This window comes from Ornithodoros turicata, chromosome 2 (genome assembly GCF_037126465.1).
Source record: "Ornithodoros turicata isolate Travis chromosome 2, ASM3712646v1, whole genome shotgun sequence".
Lineage (NCBI taxonomy): Eukaryota > Metazoa > Arthropoda > Arachnida > Ixodida > Argasidae > Ornithodoros > Ornithodoros turicata.
In genome coordinates, this window is record NC_088202.1 from 121,261,815 (window position 1) to 121,279,760 (window position 17,946).

The 17,946-nt window shown below is 43.8% G+C and overlaps 2 protein-coding genes across 6 annotated transcripts in view; one reads left to right on the plus strand and one right to left on the minus strand.

Moving 5' to 3' along the window:
* Nucleotides 1–17,946, minus strand: part of LOC135386016 (bromodomain adjacent to zinc finger domain protein 2B-like) — a 45,901-nt gene that overhangs the window by 15,535 nt on the left and 12,420 nt on the right. For 4 of the 5 annotated variants that reach the window (XM_064615715.1, XM_064615713.1, XM_064615718.1 and 1 more), the window contains 18 exons: nt 17,580–17,666; nt 17,292–17,502; nt 14,047–14,202; nt 12,872–12,938; nt 12,627–12,738; nt 12,448–12,555; nt 11,450–11,603; nt 10,589–10,677; nt 10,291–10,356; nt 9,288–9,332; nt 7,926–7,967; nt 7,758–7,823; nt 7,553–7,630; nt 2,822–2,933; nt 2,596–2,738; nt 2,409–2,513; nt 2,209–2,318; nt 2,028–2,102 (listed from right to left, as the gene is read on the minus strand). In XM_064615715.1, coding sequence (XP_064471785.1) covers nt 2,028–2,102; nt 2,209–2,318; nt 2,409–2,513; nt 2,596–2,738; nt 2,822–2,933; nt 7,553–7,630; nt 7,758–7,823; nt 7,926–7,967; nt 9,288–9,332; nt 10,291–10,356; nt 10,589–10,677; nt 11,450–11,603; nt 12,448–12,555; nt 12,627–12,738; nt 12,872–12,938; nt 14,047–14,202; nt 17,292–17,502; nt 17,580–17,666 — 1,826 coding nt within the window. The remainder of the gene's footprint in view (nt 1–2,027; nt 2,103–2,208; nt 2,319–2,408; nt 2,514–2,595; nt 2,739–2,821; nt 2,934–7,552; nt 7,631–7,757; nt 7,824–7,925; nt 7,968–9,287; nt 9,333–10,290; nt 10,357–10,588; nt 10,678–11,449; nt 11,604–12,447; nt 12,556–12,626; nt 12,739–12,871; nt 12,939–14,046; nt 14,203–17,291; nt 17,503–17,579; nt 17,667–17,946) is intronic. The other variant, XM_064615716.1, reaches the window with a different exon arrangement.
* LOC135386438 (uncharacterized) lies at nt 5,529–7,352 on the plus strand. Its single transcript, XM_064616347.1, has one exon. The coding sequence runs from the start codon at nt 5,529–5,531 to the stop codon at nt 7,350–7,352; it is 1,824 nt and encodes a 607-aa protein (XP_064472417.1).

The following is a 17,946-nucleotide window of genomic DNA, read 5'->3' on the forward strand; positions in this document are numbered from 1 at the left end:
GTTAGCCACTGAACCAACTGCGCGGTGAAAACTGTCGGACAGGCTGCACACTGTCGAGAAGCACGGGGTTTTTGCTGTTCAAACGCAGTTAATTTCGGGCTGCACCACTCGTTCTTCCCGTGGTGCCTGCGGTCCCAAAAAATCGTGGTTGTGTCGTTGACAGCCTTCAAACCCTCCGTTTCGGACATCACGAAGCCGGAGAACGCATGGCGTCTCCCAAGCGGTAGCAGACGCTCCGGCCTGGGCGATGTTGCTCACCTCGATCATGTGATCCCAAGTCCAATGAGGAGCGTCCTCACCACTTGCGTCACATAGTGACGTGTGTGGTGGCGCTCATCACGTGCCTATCGTGAAGGCGAAGGAGGGTGTTTCGCGCGCGGGAGGTTCGGGGAGCTATTGCAGGCGTCCCAATTTAGCTACGGTTGCACTAATTGTGGGAAAACTGTTTTCGGCCGCCTAACATTCCATACTGACCAAAAACAGAAAAAAAGTTGTGGGCCTCTAGACTGCTCCTTTAAGGCCCTCTGTTTTCTGCTGCGTCAAATTCAAAATTCCGCGGCACTGACTTGTAAATTCCGCGATTTTCTGCGGCGAGCAGTCAACAGCTGCATGAAATGGGAGACACTTTATTTGCTTGGATAATGTGGGAACAAAAAATATGTTATAAAATTACAGATTCAAAGCGCTGTTGTGGCTCAGTATTACATACATGATATCTTGCGTTCTCATCTGATGCGGTCTGTCGCCTGAAATCATTTTATACCTGCTGAAAGATCTTTCAGCATCTACAGAGTTCATAGGAACTTTATAGGAAGGAGTTTACAATACATGCCCTGGGGAAGTTACATTTTTAGTACACCCCTTTTTGTTCTTGGACTGTAGCCATTATTTAAAAGTCTTAACTTCTTGAAGGCAACCTCCCAGATATCAAATCAAAATCCCCCACTGCTACCGCTAAACTGCATACAGGAGGGATGCCGCCCCTTCCTCAGGTGAAGTATACACAAGGTATACACAAAGTGTACACCATAAACTTGGCCTAATGTTATCCTAAGCTAAACTACAATCTGTCTGTTTTGTCCTGCGGCATAAACAATTTTGTAAAGCAGGCTTCAATTTGTAGGGGCAGCTTCACCTCATGCAGGGAAGCGTCAGGTGAAGCCCCCTTTCGGGAGGTGTCGTTCATATTCGGCGAATAGTCGAATTATCCGGAGATCCGAATAATGGGTATTTCGATTCGCGAATCGGATACTTCGAGTGACTGATATTCGATTCGAATTTGAGAACTCTAATATCCGCACATTCTTAAAAATAAAGGATTCTGTGAAACTCTGTGCCAAACGAAGGATTCCGCGATTAATTCCGAATTCCACGAAATTTCGCGGAATCACGGAAAACGAAGGGCCTTAGGTACAATACTCCAGAAGAACTGAAGCTTTTAGAGATATCTCCAAAGAAACAGAGGAAGCACAGCAATGATATGCAGGACTGTACAGGAATACAAAGAGAGTAATTAACATAATGAAATTCAAAGGTACTCGAGGAAGAAAAAAAAAAAAAAGGGCCACTACTATAATTGGATTTCATGAATGATATGACATGATAAGAAGGAGCATAGAAATATATCCACAGCTCATACAGAAAAAACTGAAAGAAGATGTCCTCAGATTAAAGTGTACACTACTCAATTCCAAATTTTGCGCTGATGTAGTACTGTCATGCCCAGGAGAGCCACACAATTAGCTTTTGGAGAATGTGAAATAACAATTCAGCACAATTTTGCAGAGCACCATCAACTTGTAACTATCATTATTGCAGAATGTTCTGACTTCCATAATGAACCTCCTTATTCTTAACCTGAAATTCCATAAATACGCACATAAAGAGAGAAAAAGCAAGTCCCTGTGACATCAGACTCCCAGTAAGAAAGATCTACACAGTATGGTGTCATTTTCTATGCACATTATGCGAACAATAGAAGTCGTATCACATGAACCCTACACGTAATAGAACAGAAAATAACTTACTTTCTTAACTCTCCTTCAGCAAGCCACTTGTCTTTTCGAAGCGTGTTAACCGTATCTATGCTGCTGTCCACTTGCCTGCAAGAGCACATACACGTATTTTACATTTCAACGACACTACACGCTGCTGATGCGTACTGACTGACAGGACGCGCGATTCTGAACGTACACCGGAAAAACTTACCGTACTACCGCTCGGCTGCAGAGAAGTTCATTACAGAGGAATGCCATGATCTCAGACTTTTGTGTAGGGTTCAGTGCGAGGAATGGTTTTTCAGTTACCCACTGGTACATCTGGGAAGGATTTAATAACGGCTGAAGGTTAGCCACTGTGGGCAAGGAACGAGCACCTTAACGTGCTTCCAAATGTTTCTAAATCCTTACTGCACACTCTTTGTCAAGGGCCATGAAGTAGAGGTGAAAGGCTTCGGTTACACTCTCGTTTGTGATTGGAGCATCTTTGAGATGCTGCCCAAGCACAGTTACCGCCTGCAAAAGTGGGGAAGGTATCTAAGAACTGTACGAAGCATAGTATACTCTTTTTAGGATTCAACTGAAAGAATATGCACACCTCTTTACAATGAGGGGTTCCAGGATCATGAATGGCACATGTGAGCAGGTGTTGTACAACAGTAAGAAACTCTTGCTCAGACTTTTCGTCGTGGTTTATGAGTGCTAGCTGCAAGGTATTTAAGGTTGGAATTTTCTCAACATCTGTAAAGATAATGAAAGCAAACATATAGGGACAGTTAACATGAAATGCAAGTTTTATAAGTTACGAGTGTCTATGAGCTCACCAAAATGCAACGTTTCCCCGAAGTTGTGGAGAAATTCCTGGACCATCAGAAGGTTTGCAAATGCAGTACCTGGAATCTTCAAACCTGGAATTCTATTTAGCGTTGGCAATGGCTGCAAGAGCAAGTAAATGAAATCAATCAACATTCGCAATGCTTTTTGTCTACAGGGAAACACTCCCATTCATTTTGTGAATGGGCTGCAGTAAATTATATTAATTTGGTACAACCCACTGGCTTTTAAACAGGCTTTGGGCAGTTCTTAGGTGAACTTCCTGAGCAATAATCATGTGTGCACTTAAATCGAAGGAATGCAACGAAAGCTGCATTTCTGTCTTGGAAAGCTTTGTTCTACTCTACACATATGCGCCCTCCTGATTTCTAAATGGACTTTTTTTCGCGACTGCTTAAGCTTATGCGCTGCAGTGCTGATGACCTTGGGTACGCCGAACAAGATTATCTTCGTGTCCAATAGATGGCGCTCCATGAGGACGGCAGGATTGGGGACCACTGGGGACACCACGCGATCTCGTCGGCCCCCACTCCAAGACAAGTTTTGGTCCTTTATGCTACCCACGTGGGTTTGTATTGGCACGTGCCGAGGGTGATTTGCTGGAGAGCCGCTAGGATATGACGCGAATGTGAAAAGGTCCCTTGAAGTGACTGCCTCGACTGTCCACTGGTTATGAAAGTAGCATATGAAGATGCTGCACAGAGCTTTTTCATATAGCAAAGTCTCGTAGTTTTCAATAAAACTATGAAATAAAATCACATATGTACGTGCACACATGCTATAGCTTTGAGAATGTAGTGCCCTCAACTGGGGGTGCACATTTCTATTCCGGTAAAGACTAGTCCTTGAAGGATTTCCCTCAGGGGGGGGGGGGGGGGGTCTAACAACCAAGTGCCACTCAAGGGCTGAGTGGCAAGAACTTTGGAATGACTGTGGTGGTACAGGTCCAGACAAAAGTTTACGGAAGGTACAAGCGGTGTATTTTCTCATCGGTGCGACACCCTAGCAGCAAGCGGAAGCTCCCTTGTTCACTCGTCCAAAGGGGTGGTGGGGAGTGCGCTGGCAGCGACGCCAATTCAGACCACCTTTCGAGCACATGCAAGCCATACCAAAACTACCTCGGTGTATTGCTATCAGCACACTCGCTCACCCATCAGAACGAGCAAACGTGCCCATTTCCGCTCGCCGGCTGGATGTCGCACCAAGGAGAAAACACACCGCTCGCATGTTCCGTAAACCTTCGTTGGGACCTGCACTCACCTGCTACCATTAAGTTTGCATTTATGTTTTCTTACTTTTCAAACTCAAAATATACAGTTTCTACATACGGTCGAACCCGCATATATCGAACTCGGAGGGGATCGCAAAATAGTTCGATACAGTCAAACCTCGTTACAACGAAACGCGATATAACGAAATTCGCGATAGAGCGAAATAATTTGGATTCCCCAGCACAGGGCCATAGAGATCAACGTATTTTATCTCCCGCTACAACGAAATACTTTCTAGCCGCCGCCTCAATACAGCGAAAGAACGAGATAAGGTTTATGACCCCCAAGCCGATTTCCGGGTCATGAAAACAAAGGGTGCAAGCTGCGTCCTGTTCCCGCGGCGAAGGATAACACGTCCGTGTCCTGTCCGGTCCGCCACAGCTTCCGTGGCATAGTCTACATCCGCGTAGACTGTAGTGTGCACGCATGGGAGAACAACACCCGTAAACACTGAGAGTTCACGAAGCGCCCCTTGTGCCTCCTCGTCAGTGTTTCCGCCCACGTGCTCTCTCCTTCTCCGCCCGCTTTCGCTCTTTCTCGTCCTCTCCGAGGGTGCGAGATCACCGGCGCAAGTGCCCAGAAGAGGTGGCCTTTTCAGTATCTCGATGTTCGATGCATCGGGTAACCGCGGTACCGAAGTCCGATAAAGTCGCACACTCGTGCTATACTTTTACATGTAATTTTTAGAGCCTGAGGTTTTCGGGAAATATTTTTTTCTAAGTTCGGGGGGTAAAAATCGGGTAAATAAACATGTGCACTAAATTAATGCGAATTCGGGTGAAAAAACTTCCAGTATGCTAAATTCGGGGTGAAATGGGGCTCAGTTACTCAACTAACTGTAGTGGTTTGGTACAAATGGTGATGTAACTGAATTTTTCTGCCAAACAAGTAAATTAATGCATTCCTACAGACATCCCAGTGAGGGCAATTTGCCAGGTAAAAATCGGGTTTCACCCTAAAGAGGCAACCTTCAATTCGGGGAAGAATCGGGTAAAACACTAAAACTTCAGGCTCTAGAAATTTTCAAGGCGATTTCTTATTGTTCAACATACACAATAACTCAAAATATGCGGGTTCGACTGTACATTCATAGTTAAGGCCACCCGTTTTCCGCGATTCCGCGAAAATGCGCGGAATTGCGACTTTGCCGCGGAATACAAGATTCCGCGTGGAATCCCGCGGAATTCCACTTTTTTGCCGTAAATTCGATTTCAGCCGGATCGACTTCCCGCATCCTGCGCCATTGTTTGTCTTAACTTCAGAAAATGAACGCCACAAATGTTCCCGGAATTCAAAACGCGTGCCTACGCGTGCCCGCGGTGGCAAGGGGCAAGGAGCAACACCGGCGGCGCGCGCGGCGCATCGACGAAACTTTACTTTCGTTTCTGCCATCTCGCTCTGTTGTTTTCGAGTGCGAAGTGTGGAAATGTCTAAGCGGTCCCATCTGGGAAACAAAGATGCCAAACAACGGGTACGTGAGTATGGCACGGAGGACTTTTACGAAGACGGCGGTTTACTTTTCTGTCGGCCTTGCGCGAAAACTATTGACCACCAACGCAAGTCTACGATTGACGACCACATCAGAAGCAGCAGCCACCGGAAAAATGTCGGAAAAGCAAAAGTGGACCCAACGGCGTCTGGATCGGGGCTGCAAAAACGGACCAGGCTGCAAACTTTAGAAACCGTTTTAACGGCAAAAGAGGCAAAGGAGGACCTGGTGCTCGAATTCTTGGACATGCTTGTGTCGGCCAACATTCCAATAGAAAAGACTGACCATCCGAAAGTGCGCACGTTCTTGCAGAAGCGGGTTACAAATGGGGGATCAGTCCCTTTGGCTAAAAATCTTCGGAACAGGCTTCCAGAACTTTTCGCTAAACATCAGTCGGCACTAAAAGGCATATTCAGCGGTGCCACTGTATCGGTCGTCATCGACGAAACGACGGACAATCGAGCGAAATCCGTTGTGAATGTACTGTTCGTTAAGGCGTCATCAACTGGCGACTCTTTGCAACCAGTCCTTGTGGACGTGACGTTCACAAATGAGGTGAACGCCGCAGTAATCGGCCGGATCGTCGTCAAGGCACTCATGACGTATGGTGTTGAGTTCGAAGACGTAACCGCGCTTGTCACCGACAGTGCGTCATATATGAAGAAAGCATTTCGCGAATGCATCCAACCACTGTGCTCCAACGCCGTCCACGTGACGTGTGTCGCGCATGGTGTCAATCTGATCGGCGCGACTATGTACAAATCATTTCCCCTCGTGGACAAGTACGTTGGGGATATGAAGAAGGCTTTTCGACTTTCGAGCGGAAAGCGCGCACTGTTCAAGGCTCATCTGCAAGAATGTGGTGTGGAAAACCCCAGGGCGCCACCAGCCCCTGTGAAAACCAGATGGAATTCATGGATTGAGGCTGTGGAGCTCCACTCTGAGTACTTTGAGCACTACCCCTCTCTTTTGGAAAAAGTACAAGAAAGGTATGGAGATGCTGCTGGAGTAGACAGTTTAGTTTCCATGATGCAAGAAATATACACAGAGCTTAAGTACACCACTCGGTGTATTGCCATTTTTGGCAAAAAGGTGGCCAGCCTGTTAAAGGCTGCAGAAGGTCAGGAAGTGGCTGCACACAAGGTGTACAATGCCTTGTTTGCACTCTGGGGATACCTTAAAGCAGCATCTTTGGAAGATTACGGCACCCTTATGAGGCAAGAGGGTGTGCAAGATGATGAAGCTGCTTATGTAGGAGAACAAATAAGAAGCGGAATGTGTCAGGCTGCCCGCAAAGCACAAGAGCTCTTGGAAAAAAGTGAAACCTGGAAATTTTTCAAGAGTATGAGGGCCCTAGACCCGCTGCAACTAAAGTCAATGTCACATGAACTTTGTGACTATGAGAACATCCCGGGTATAGGAAGAGATGCTGGAAACCTAGCAGCTGAGTGGTTGCTGTATATCAACACTGCAAAAGACTGCAAGTCTTCTGACCGTGACCTGGCCCCATCTGTCTCGAAGCAAGTCGACCCACCGCCACAGCCATTTGACATCATTGGCTTTTGGGATGGCATGAAAACACTGACGCCGGCACTGGCATCAATTGCAGTCAAGTACCTGTGTGTACCCATAAACTCTGTTGATGCAGGGAGATCATTCAGCAGATATAAGATGATTGTCAGTGATAAACGTCATTCTCTGTCAGATGAGAATACGAAGTACCATCTCATGCTTAGCCACAACAGCTTTTTAATGCTGTAGCTTCTTTCTGTATCTTGGGGGCCCAATAAAGATCTTTCTGTTTGAACTCAACACCGTTGAGCATGTGCCGCAGAAAAATGCAGAATTCACAATCCTCTGCCGCGGAATTCAGGATCTGCCGCAGCAGAAAATGGGTGGCCTTATTCATAGTACACCGTACACCTTATAGTGAAAAGCTGCAGGGTGCATGGGCAACTTACAAGAGCATCCTTCAGTCGCATGTCCTCCACAGGACGTCTCACTTCTTTCAGAATTTGCAGGTCCATTTTTCGCTGATCCTGTAACACAGTCATGGAATGAAGCAAACCCAGATTTATAATTTATTGTTTCTACATAGCATGTTGTTTGCCATGTAAGCGTTTGTCTGCTGTTATAATTTTCGGTTACTGGGTGGAGCACACTCACCTCAAACTTCTTTCGATTTTCCAATGCTCGTACAAGAAGCATGTGCTGCCTTCGTCTCTCCCTCTCCTAATTCGTGCAAAAAAAAAAAAAATTGAATTAAATATCTCCTCGTGTGCTGTACAAGAGTTAGATGTTACAAAATTAAGACAATCGTTAGTGGCATCTTACCAAGTCCACCATAAGCAGCATTTCTCTCCGTTTTTGAAGTTCCTAGTGGTATCAAAATTGCAGTATTAATATTTAATACGAGACACACATCAAGAGAAACGATAAGCAAATTTCTGTTTATAAATGAGAAAGAAAAAGCAACAACAGCAGCAACATCAACAACAACAACAACTTTATTTTACTACCCCAATTTATTTTGTGGTAATGTGGTGAAATGGAATGATGGGAATATTTTAGATTTTCCCACGTTTTACTGGCTGCCGGGAGAATTCTGATCATGATGTTCGAGCAAACACTTTCACAGTGATTCGTATACAGTCAAACTCCATTACAACGAAACTCAGGGGACAGCAAAAAAAAGTCGCAGTAAAGGTATTTTCGTTAAAAAGGATGTCTATTATTGGACCTATAGGCTCCAGCAGGACCGCAAAAAAAAATTTGCTGTAGTGGTAATTTCGTTAAAAAGGTGTTCACTATAAAGGAGTTTGACTGTATTTATCTCTTGTTTACATGTATTTCAATGAGTAAGCTGACACGCAACCAGAAATTTGATCTCAATATCGGAGTTATCACTAATATCAAAGATCGTAATAAATGGGCTAGACTGTATTTCAAAATTATCTAAGGATTTCAATTGATGTGCAACATGTTAAAAATGCAATGCAATGTCACGTGTAAAACCTGCACAGTGGTGAACACCCGGAGAGAAATTGTCAGTCTAATTTTCTTTGCGTACTGAAAAGTTACAAAAGACTGGAAAAGCGTGAGGGACATGTTTGTAAGCGATCGTGGGAGAATGCTGCAGCATTTTCTTTCTTGTTTTCTCTTGCCTGCGAAATCCCGCAGATTTGTATAGTACCCCACTTCGCGGAAATGTTGATCGAATCATCGCTGTACTGCTATCATGAACATAGTGAGACAGGAAACACCAGATTTCGGTTTTAACGTTGCGAACAATTGAGATACGGCAGTCATCGAAAAAGCCAGACAGCGGTAGGATTTGAACCACACATCTCTCGCATGTGGCAATCAAGAGATGCATGTTTCCAATCCCACCGCTATCTGGCTTTTACCACGAGTGCCATATTTCAATTGTTCATGTCTTAGGCACCTTGAGGATTCTGTTCACTTTAATGTTGTTTTGTTTCCTGCCTTGCATAATTCTTTCACCTTTTTCGACACTTGATGTTCTGAGCACACATAGTAAACACAATTTTGCGGAGAACACAGCTTGCTAGGATTATGAGGAGAGTTCTACATTAAAGGTGAACGTCAAATAACCAACATTATATAACTTTTTCAACATTTTGATAGAAATATGCCCACGGAATCTCTACCATCTGACATAATCGGTGAACATACCTGCTCCCTTAGCAAAGCAGTCTGCTGCCTCTTGTTTTCTCGTTCCTGAAAATAAGCAACTAAATTTGTAACTCCAATGAGCGACGAGAAAATATTGATTATGCTACACACAAGGGCTGATATTCCTCATGGCAATAAGAAGATTGCAAAGACCAAGGTGTTACTTTTACTTCCAGACTGCTGGCATATACTGAGCTGTGTTCAGATCTTTGCTTATTTTTGGGTGGAACAATAACTTGTTGCAGTTGTTCCCGTGGACATTTTGATTACATAAATCACTTTTTAGTTTTCACTCAGAAGGTACAAAGGAAAGCAACAAGTTCACATTTGGTTTCGACCTCATATTTATTTTATGTGATATTTGAAAAACTTATTGCTCTCTGCAGCTAGTGTGCAAGCTAGTTCATTCTTCATTGGTTGCTCTTACACTTCTAATAACTAACAGAGTTTCAACGATTGTCATAGTGGTAACATGTCTGCAGTGACATCAATGAATAGGATTAAAGTGCTACAGAAAAACCCCTATTCAGCACCACAGGTATAGTGTCTGGCAACAATAAGCTTTCTTTGGAAGCATAACACTCTGGACAAGGACAGCAGATATCGCTCATCATTCTACCTACAGGTAAATGACAGGCTAATAAAAGGTACTATTTTGCCTAGGAGAAGCGTTTTTCAGGGTTCAGGAGTGCATACTGAGAAAAAGGGAAGCCCATAGGTATGAGTGATTTCTTTGATGGACTAGCTGCATGCACATACATGCACTTTTGTCTGTAGTTCTGACATACAGTGTATAGCTGACTCAGGAGAAAACCAGGTGGATTTGAAATGCAGGACACACAAAAAAAAATCCCACACAATTGAAATGGGAGAAACAACAAAGTTTATCCCAGAGAAGGCGCACCAAATGGAATGCATCTGCAACACTCTGAGAAGCAACTCGAGCAAGCATAATACACAGCGGGTGCGCATTCAAGCCATACAAGTAAATGCATGCAAATACCTGAGATCTGCGCAATGAATCTTCCTGACGTTGCCTCTCTAGCTCTTCCCGCCTCTGACGCCGAATCTGATTGTGATACAAAGCATGCAACATGGCACAGGAGTTCTCTTTTGCCCAGTTACACAGATCACAGAAAGAGAATGCAAGAAAGACGAAGCAGCCATGTCTAGAGAGAGAGGCAACAGGCCTCGAGTCACATGAATACCAGCATGCCACGGCGCCCAACCCAACCCCAAACATACATGGAGGGGAAAGAAAGATTTGCAAGGAAGAGGAAGGTTGCTCTGCAGGGGTTCACCTCGATCATGTGCTGAGCCCGCAGCTCCTTTTCAATGCGCTGCTGCTCCAGCTGCTCGAGACGCTCTTGGTGACGCCGGGATTCTTCAACTGCAAAAGGTTAACTTTGTAAAATTCACTTATATGTGGCGAAACAAAGAAAATCTCCAAATTATCTTGTACACTAACTATAAGTACTCTAACATTAATCTGGCAACATTAATCTCTTAGCACGCATAGGCAAAAAGAAATCTACAATACAATTTGCTATGTGGTGCAGTCAAAACTGAATAAAGTCGCCGACTGATTTTTCGGACTCAACAGGTATCGTGAAAAGTCTAAATAATTGAGCAGTCCGGAAAGACGAATTTGACTTAAAATTACTTTATTCAATTCGGTGTCTAGAAAAACTTGTCAATGTTCCGCTGATGAACTCTTCCATTTCCGTCAGATCACATCTACTTGTACTTCATCGAGGGCCATTTCGTCACTGTACACTTACTGGCTACTGTACCTTGCATGCATGCATGCAGATCCTTAACAGGTCCTCACAAAATATCAAACCAGAAGGATACAACATAGTGAGGCTTTCAAAGGCACCTCAAGAGGACATTATTGCCCGAGTCATGGTAGCCAGTGCACAGGAATACAGTAGTGCATCTAAGTCAGGTCACTATGGTAACACTGTGTAGAGCAGTGTCCAAGCAGCGTTTGACACGAAAGGGTTTTGTCATCAAAGTACACCGACAGGCAATGACGGGTAATTATTGAGTTAATGTTGTCTGTAGAAATTACTTGCGAAGAATTGAGATTCCACAATTTTTGATAAAAGTCTTATAAAAGAGAACCTGCAAGATGCCAAAAAGCCAGAATGGTGACTCACCGTGCTGCTTGAGTACCTCCTGGGAAAGCGGGTCAGGGGTCACTGTGCGTGGTCTCCCCCTCCTGACAATTCCCAGGCTGGCACTACTTCGTGGAAGGCCCTGTACCTGCTGAAGACGGGCTGCTACTTCCTCCCCACTTAGCACCATGCAGGTCTAAATAAGACATTATACAGCTTAGAGATGTGCTCATGAGACACCCAATGCAAAAGCATTTTACCCCTTTAAATTTGGGCAAGTGGAATGCTCAGGTTAGAAAACTGCAAACACACACACACCATACATAACCTAGAAAAACAACAAAACAACAGAAAGGATGCAGAATGGATACAGCATGCAAATTACTTTCAATTGTGCATCTGCTCCAAGACTCTGCAATCAACATCAAAATAGCTTTCTGTGAAGTCAAATAACGCAGACCGTTGGGCCAGTCGGTATTCCATAGCAAGCAGCAAAAAACGCTGCAAAGTATTACAAAACGTACAGAGGTAGACGAAACAGTAACGTGCGTTTAAGTAACATGTTACTGTTTTGTCTACCTCTGTATGTTTTGTAATACTTTGCAGCATTTTTTGCTACTAGCTTTTTGTGGTTTTTCCAAAAAGATGGACAAGCAAACTATCTCAGTAGAGCCTGAAGTCTGGAAATATTTTTTTCCAAATTCAGGGGGCAAAAATTGGGGAAATAAACGTGTGCTCTAAATATAATGTGAATTCGGGTGAAAAAAAAAAAAAAACTTCCAGTATGCTAAATTTGTAACGAAAAGTACCGGTTTGGTACAAATGGTAATGTAATTGGGTTTGCTGCCAAACAAGCTAGTATGCATTGCTACAGACGTTTCTGTGAAGGCAATGTGCTCGGTAAAAATCTGGTTTCACCCTGAAGGGGCAACCTTCAACTCGGGTTGTAAATTCGGGGAAGAATCGGGTTAAACCCAGAAACTTCAGGCTCTATTAATCTGTGGTGTGTTAGGTTGAATCCTGAAATGCTGCAAACTTACATCTGGGCCCCCATTGCCAGCAGCTTCCACAAAATCCCCGACATTCACTTTAGTGCTGAAACTGAAGTTCTCCCTTCCAATGTCAGAGATGCTGTTCTTCTGCAAGTACTGTGGGAAGAAATTGTTCTGCACTCTCAGAGAGCACTCTTCACTTGGTGTTTAAGCATACAATTACCTACCCTCATTACTTCAGGGTAGCTTTTCAGCTTCTTCCCACAAGGAGCAATGTAAAACACCTCCCCACGGATACCACCCTTACTGAAGCACCTAATTTTGGTTTGTCGCTGCCACCTGAGCAAAACATAAAAACACATGAGGAGTGCAACAAGGAATTATTAAAAAAAACATAGCAAGAACGATAGGAAAATGCCCCCATAGCCAATTTATTCCCAGCCCTCATGGTACTTATTTTCAGAATAGTTACCCTCTCTCCAATGGTGCTCTGAGTTCCTGTTCACCTCGGTGATACCGTCTTCGTTTTGGAGACCTTTCTGTATTAAGAGAAGCAAACGCAAAGGTTTCATGATGTTTTAACAACATACATATGGCAACAGGAACAGAAGGGGTGCACCACTGCACCTCACAATGTCTCTTTTGACCCCGATGTGCCCCATTTTCCACCTTTTGCTCCAAGAAGGTTGCAATGTGGTGCCATGCTGATGCATTGTTTGTACACACCATACACACACACACACCTTCACATGGCATCACTTGATGTCCCACACATTCTGTCATGCTTTCATTCAGTTCAAAAGTTACACAAGCAGTTGTCTTTGTGCTTCTTCAATAATGAAATACAAAATCTATGTTGTAGGATGTAACTGTAGTCATGCACAGAATTGTTTGACCTGCATCCATCCCATACCTGCGAGTGCAAGACCCACATTCTATCGGCGTCCCGTTACAAAATGAAACCCGCACCCACCCGCATCCAACACTTTCTCGTTTTTCCAACACCCCACCCGCGCCCGACCCGCACAATATCACAAATCGGGACACAGACTTGCAGGAAAGTGCGGGTTATCCATGGGCACCATTGATCATGCATAGGGTTCTTCGTTTTCGGATTTCTTTTTCGAATTTTTCAAATTCGGGGGGAGGGGGAATCGGGTGCTACAATTTCTGTTTGATATGTCATCGGGGAATTTACAGGCGAAACGAAAGACATATGAAACAAGCCACTGCTGCCACACTGGAACGAGAAAGAAGAATCTTCACATTTACATTTCCACTCGGAACTGGGGCAGCGAATGATCGCGGTATTCAAACAGTTGTCCGAGCTCCACAAAAGCTAGTCTTTTTTTTCTCCTGCAGGAGGGGATTATAAAAGGAGAACAAATAGGTTGTCACAAATACTCCTCTTTGCTGATATTATGATTCACTTTTGCGACGGTCTAGCTAGAAAGACAAGTTGAAGGTCCGCAAGGATTTCGGGTAGATGCAGGGTTTTACCCGAATTATTGAAAACTTGTTCGGGGGACAACTATCTTGAAAAATCAGGTTTAACCCGAAAATGAAGAGCCCTAATCATGCAGGACCCTACCCTGTAACCCCATCCCGCACTGCAAAAGCAACACAATGGACTTCAAATTGACCTACCGAACTCATCTTTGTGGCGTTTAGGTCCTCTTTCAGAACCTGATACTCGAATGCTGCTAGATGTGCTGGCTGCTGCAGACTTCTCTGTATCTTCAGTGTCAGAGTTGCCGCTTAAAGATTGGGAATCTCCAGCTGATTCAGATTCACTTGATGATTCTGCAAGGAAATGAAGTAAATGCTACCATCCACGGTATGAACATAAGCTAATGTAGCAGAATGGCACTGTGTGTAACTATTTGTATAACAGGTCAACAATAAGCTCAAATCCTTGGCTAACCCCCATGTACCATTCTTAGAGCCTGAAGTTTTCGGGAAATATTTTTTTCTAAATTCGGAGGGTAAAAATCGGGTCAATAAACATGTGCTCTAAATTCATGCGAATTCGGGTGGAAAAATTTCCAGTACGCTAAATTCGGAGAGAAATCGGGCTCAGTTACTCAAACTAACTGTACTGGAAGAATCGGGTTAAACCCTAAAACTTCAGGCTGTAACCATTCTCTAGCTGTGAAATCTATTTTACAGTACAGTTACATGACAGATCAACTTGAACTAGACTTGATCAACTCAGGCACATGGTTTGGCTAACCGGTTATTCTACGAAGTATATACTTACACATGTGTCAGTGTATACCTGGTGTCATATGTTAGTAAACGAGGTTGAAAGTGCTACTGTTTCTGTGTTCGCCTGTCGAACGTCCTTTACGTCGCTCCACTATGGATGCTATCTTACAAACATTTTCATTTTTCAGCACACAGACCACTCAGGAATATGTCATCTAGAATCCCTCAGATATATGCTGTTTAAGGCACAGCAATGAAAAGGATGACACACACTGGCACCATTTCGGATTACAAACTATCCCCGATCATATGACCACAGCTGTTACTGCAGATATTGGTCGTAAAGCCAATTGTCATATTAACAGAGAGTAGACACATATGAAAGAAAACACAAGACTGTGCAATAATTTATTGCAAAACAACAGATATTGTGAAGAACATCTTACACTTTATTTACGGAAGTACCGTTTAGCCAGATTTCCCATCTGCAGTGTTTCCAATAATACTGCTCGTTCGACCAATCAGAACTAGACGTTGAACTAATAGCGGTCGTAACAAAGAATACACGTGTTCGCCCACCCATTTGTGCAAAAAGGAATTTCTGTCATTGTCGGATACGTGGGGGGAATGGTTCCGAAACAAAACGGTCATAAAGCGTGCAAGTCAAATTAACAAGTGTCAGATTAACGAGGTTCGAGACTGTATTTATGCCAACTGTGGCTTCACCTGGAGGATGTCGACAGGGACACTAATCCTTGCAACGAGAATTAGCTGTGGCAGGCTACAAACATGAATGACACAAACACGCGAGACTCCTCCAATACCCAAGTATCAAGGAATTAAAATGCCTCTGGAAAGAGGTGTTGAGACCCTGGACTCAAATCTAGACCCTCCTGATTTCCGGTCAGGGATAGTTGTGAACAAAATGCGGATATCCACGTGAACCGTTGAGGTGTACGGTTTTATCTGCACTTCATCCGCACAAATTTCAAGACAGTATATTCAGTGGCGTATCTAGGGTGTGGCAGGTGTGGACAGGTGCCATGGGCGCCAGGTGAACAGGGGCGCCATTATGTGGTCGGGTGTGAATTAATGTGTCAGGTCGGGCGCTCAACCTGGCACATTTATAAATGATCTAAAGCACCCGCCATTAGAGAGGTTGTAGTGTGAAACCTAGTGCGGACCACACGAAAACGCATCCCCAAGGACATCATGTTAACCATATGTTGCCATGGGCGCAGGTAGCTCTAGATACGCCACTGAGTATATTTCTATCCACGAACCACCATGTAGAGTGGGTATACGCGCGGATCCACGGATATAGTGAGCACACCAGCACACACGTCCAGCCATGTCCAATGAAAAAAAAAAGAAAAGAAATGAGAAAAGGAAAAGGAAAAGAACCATTGCTATCTGCAGCTTACAAACGTTCTATGTTTGCTACGCCAGAAAAGACGGTTCAGATGAAACATACCTTCTGTGCGCTCCTGAATAACAATGTAAGTATGGCTATGAGAATTGAGCCTCTGTATGCAATAAGGGGATAACTTATCCTTTTTTTAGTATTTTTTTGTTGCAATGACATCTGCGTACCAGTATGTATCTGCCAGAGAAAATTTAGGACCATATTGCAATTTCTTGACCCGCTACAGGAGGGTAAGAAACGGGAAAAGCATGTGTGTCAAATATCGGCCAGATCGGACACATATAAATGGCGCAGCTTAAATTTTGCTATGATGTGAAAATGAACTTTGACTTCTTATCAAAAAACACGCTCTTCCTACCTCATGTGGCCGTGTCAGCAGTGCTACTTAGCATTGTAATAGAAAAAAACACGTGAACTAAATAAGTTATGTTATACTGGCCATCTAGGCCATTATTTTCAAGATTGTGCTCGTTTAGCAGCACGATAAGCCCGATCCAGGCTACTCCACTACACACAGGTGATTTCACCCTACCTGGTATCACCATTGTTCAGCCATCAAAGTCTGGCTCCTGGGAACAGTTTTTTTTCTGCACAAAAACCCTGTGCATGTGCTGTTACATTGAAAAAGGGGATATGCCATGCTCCTGCATTTTGCTCAATTTCTGCATTGTCACACGCCCAAAAACTATGCTATCAGGACATGCGTGTAGAGTAGACATTTACATATATGTCAGACATTTTGCATTTTCGTTATTCGATGAAACCCAGCTGCAATAACTTTACTAGATATTCGCTTGAAGTTTTCTCGGTTTGGGATTTTTCGACTTATCCTATTGCATACAGAGGTTCAATTGCGTTCAATAAAACCTGAATGGTATTCAAGAACAAGTGTGCCTTTCAATATTTTTATGCCAGACTTCCGACAAACGATGAAGCCTACAACAAGGGCTGCAGGTTGGCCCTTGGATCATTTTTTCTCAATACTTTCCATCGAACAAATGACCCTATTTAACTAATTAAAGTGCAATCATTTACAATTTGATTGCTTTGAGGCTCAGCTGCATTACTGCTTTGGGTCTTCAAGTATTACTAGTAAAAAGAATGTGCAGATATAACCGTTTGAGCTTTTGCTGGTCACAACAGTAGGGAGACTTTGTGAATATGAGCACCTCCTATAAACATCAGAATCGCATCTTTGCAAAAATATAAAACGATCCTTATTGACAATTAACGAGCAAACATAGAAGATTGAACTCACCACTGCCGGATGCGCTGCGATCCAGCTCTGGCCGCTTGCTTTCACGCCCGGAGTCTCGCGGGTGAGAGTCAGAGTGCTCCGGTGACACACGTTTTCTATTAACCTTGGCATTATCGGGAGACATTTGTGACACACGTTCTTCGTCCGTGTGCAACTTGTCCAACGTTGCAGCCATTTCACTCATCAAAGAACTGTTAGTGGGTTTCTGTGTCTGCAAAGAGATGTTGCCTCGCTTTCATCCACACTGCTTTGTCAACAGCAAGGAGACTATTCTACAGAAGCACTTACCACATTGTTCTTGGATTTGTATCCCTGGGAGGCCAATAGCTGAAACCTTTGAAGGGACTCTTGTTCCTTAGGAGACAACTTCATGTCCTATTTCAGAAAGAGGAGATAAAGCATTTCATTAACAAAAGTGGGTAAACTTTAAACGTTAGAGCCATAAACGGAACGACCAATGAAATGCCATACGTGCACACTCAAGTCAATGTAAGCTCTTCTGTGCTAACAATGAACCACGGAATTTGGCATAAGCCGTATCCCGTTGCTCAGCCAAAAACAGCAGAGATGGATTTTCCTTAAATATTCCCACTGACATTTCCCATTTGGGGAACAGGACAGTTGTGGTCATTCCCAAGCTACAAGTGCTTTTTAA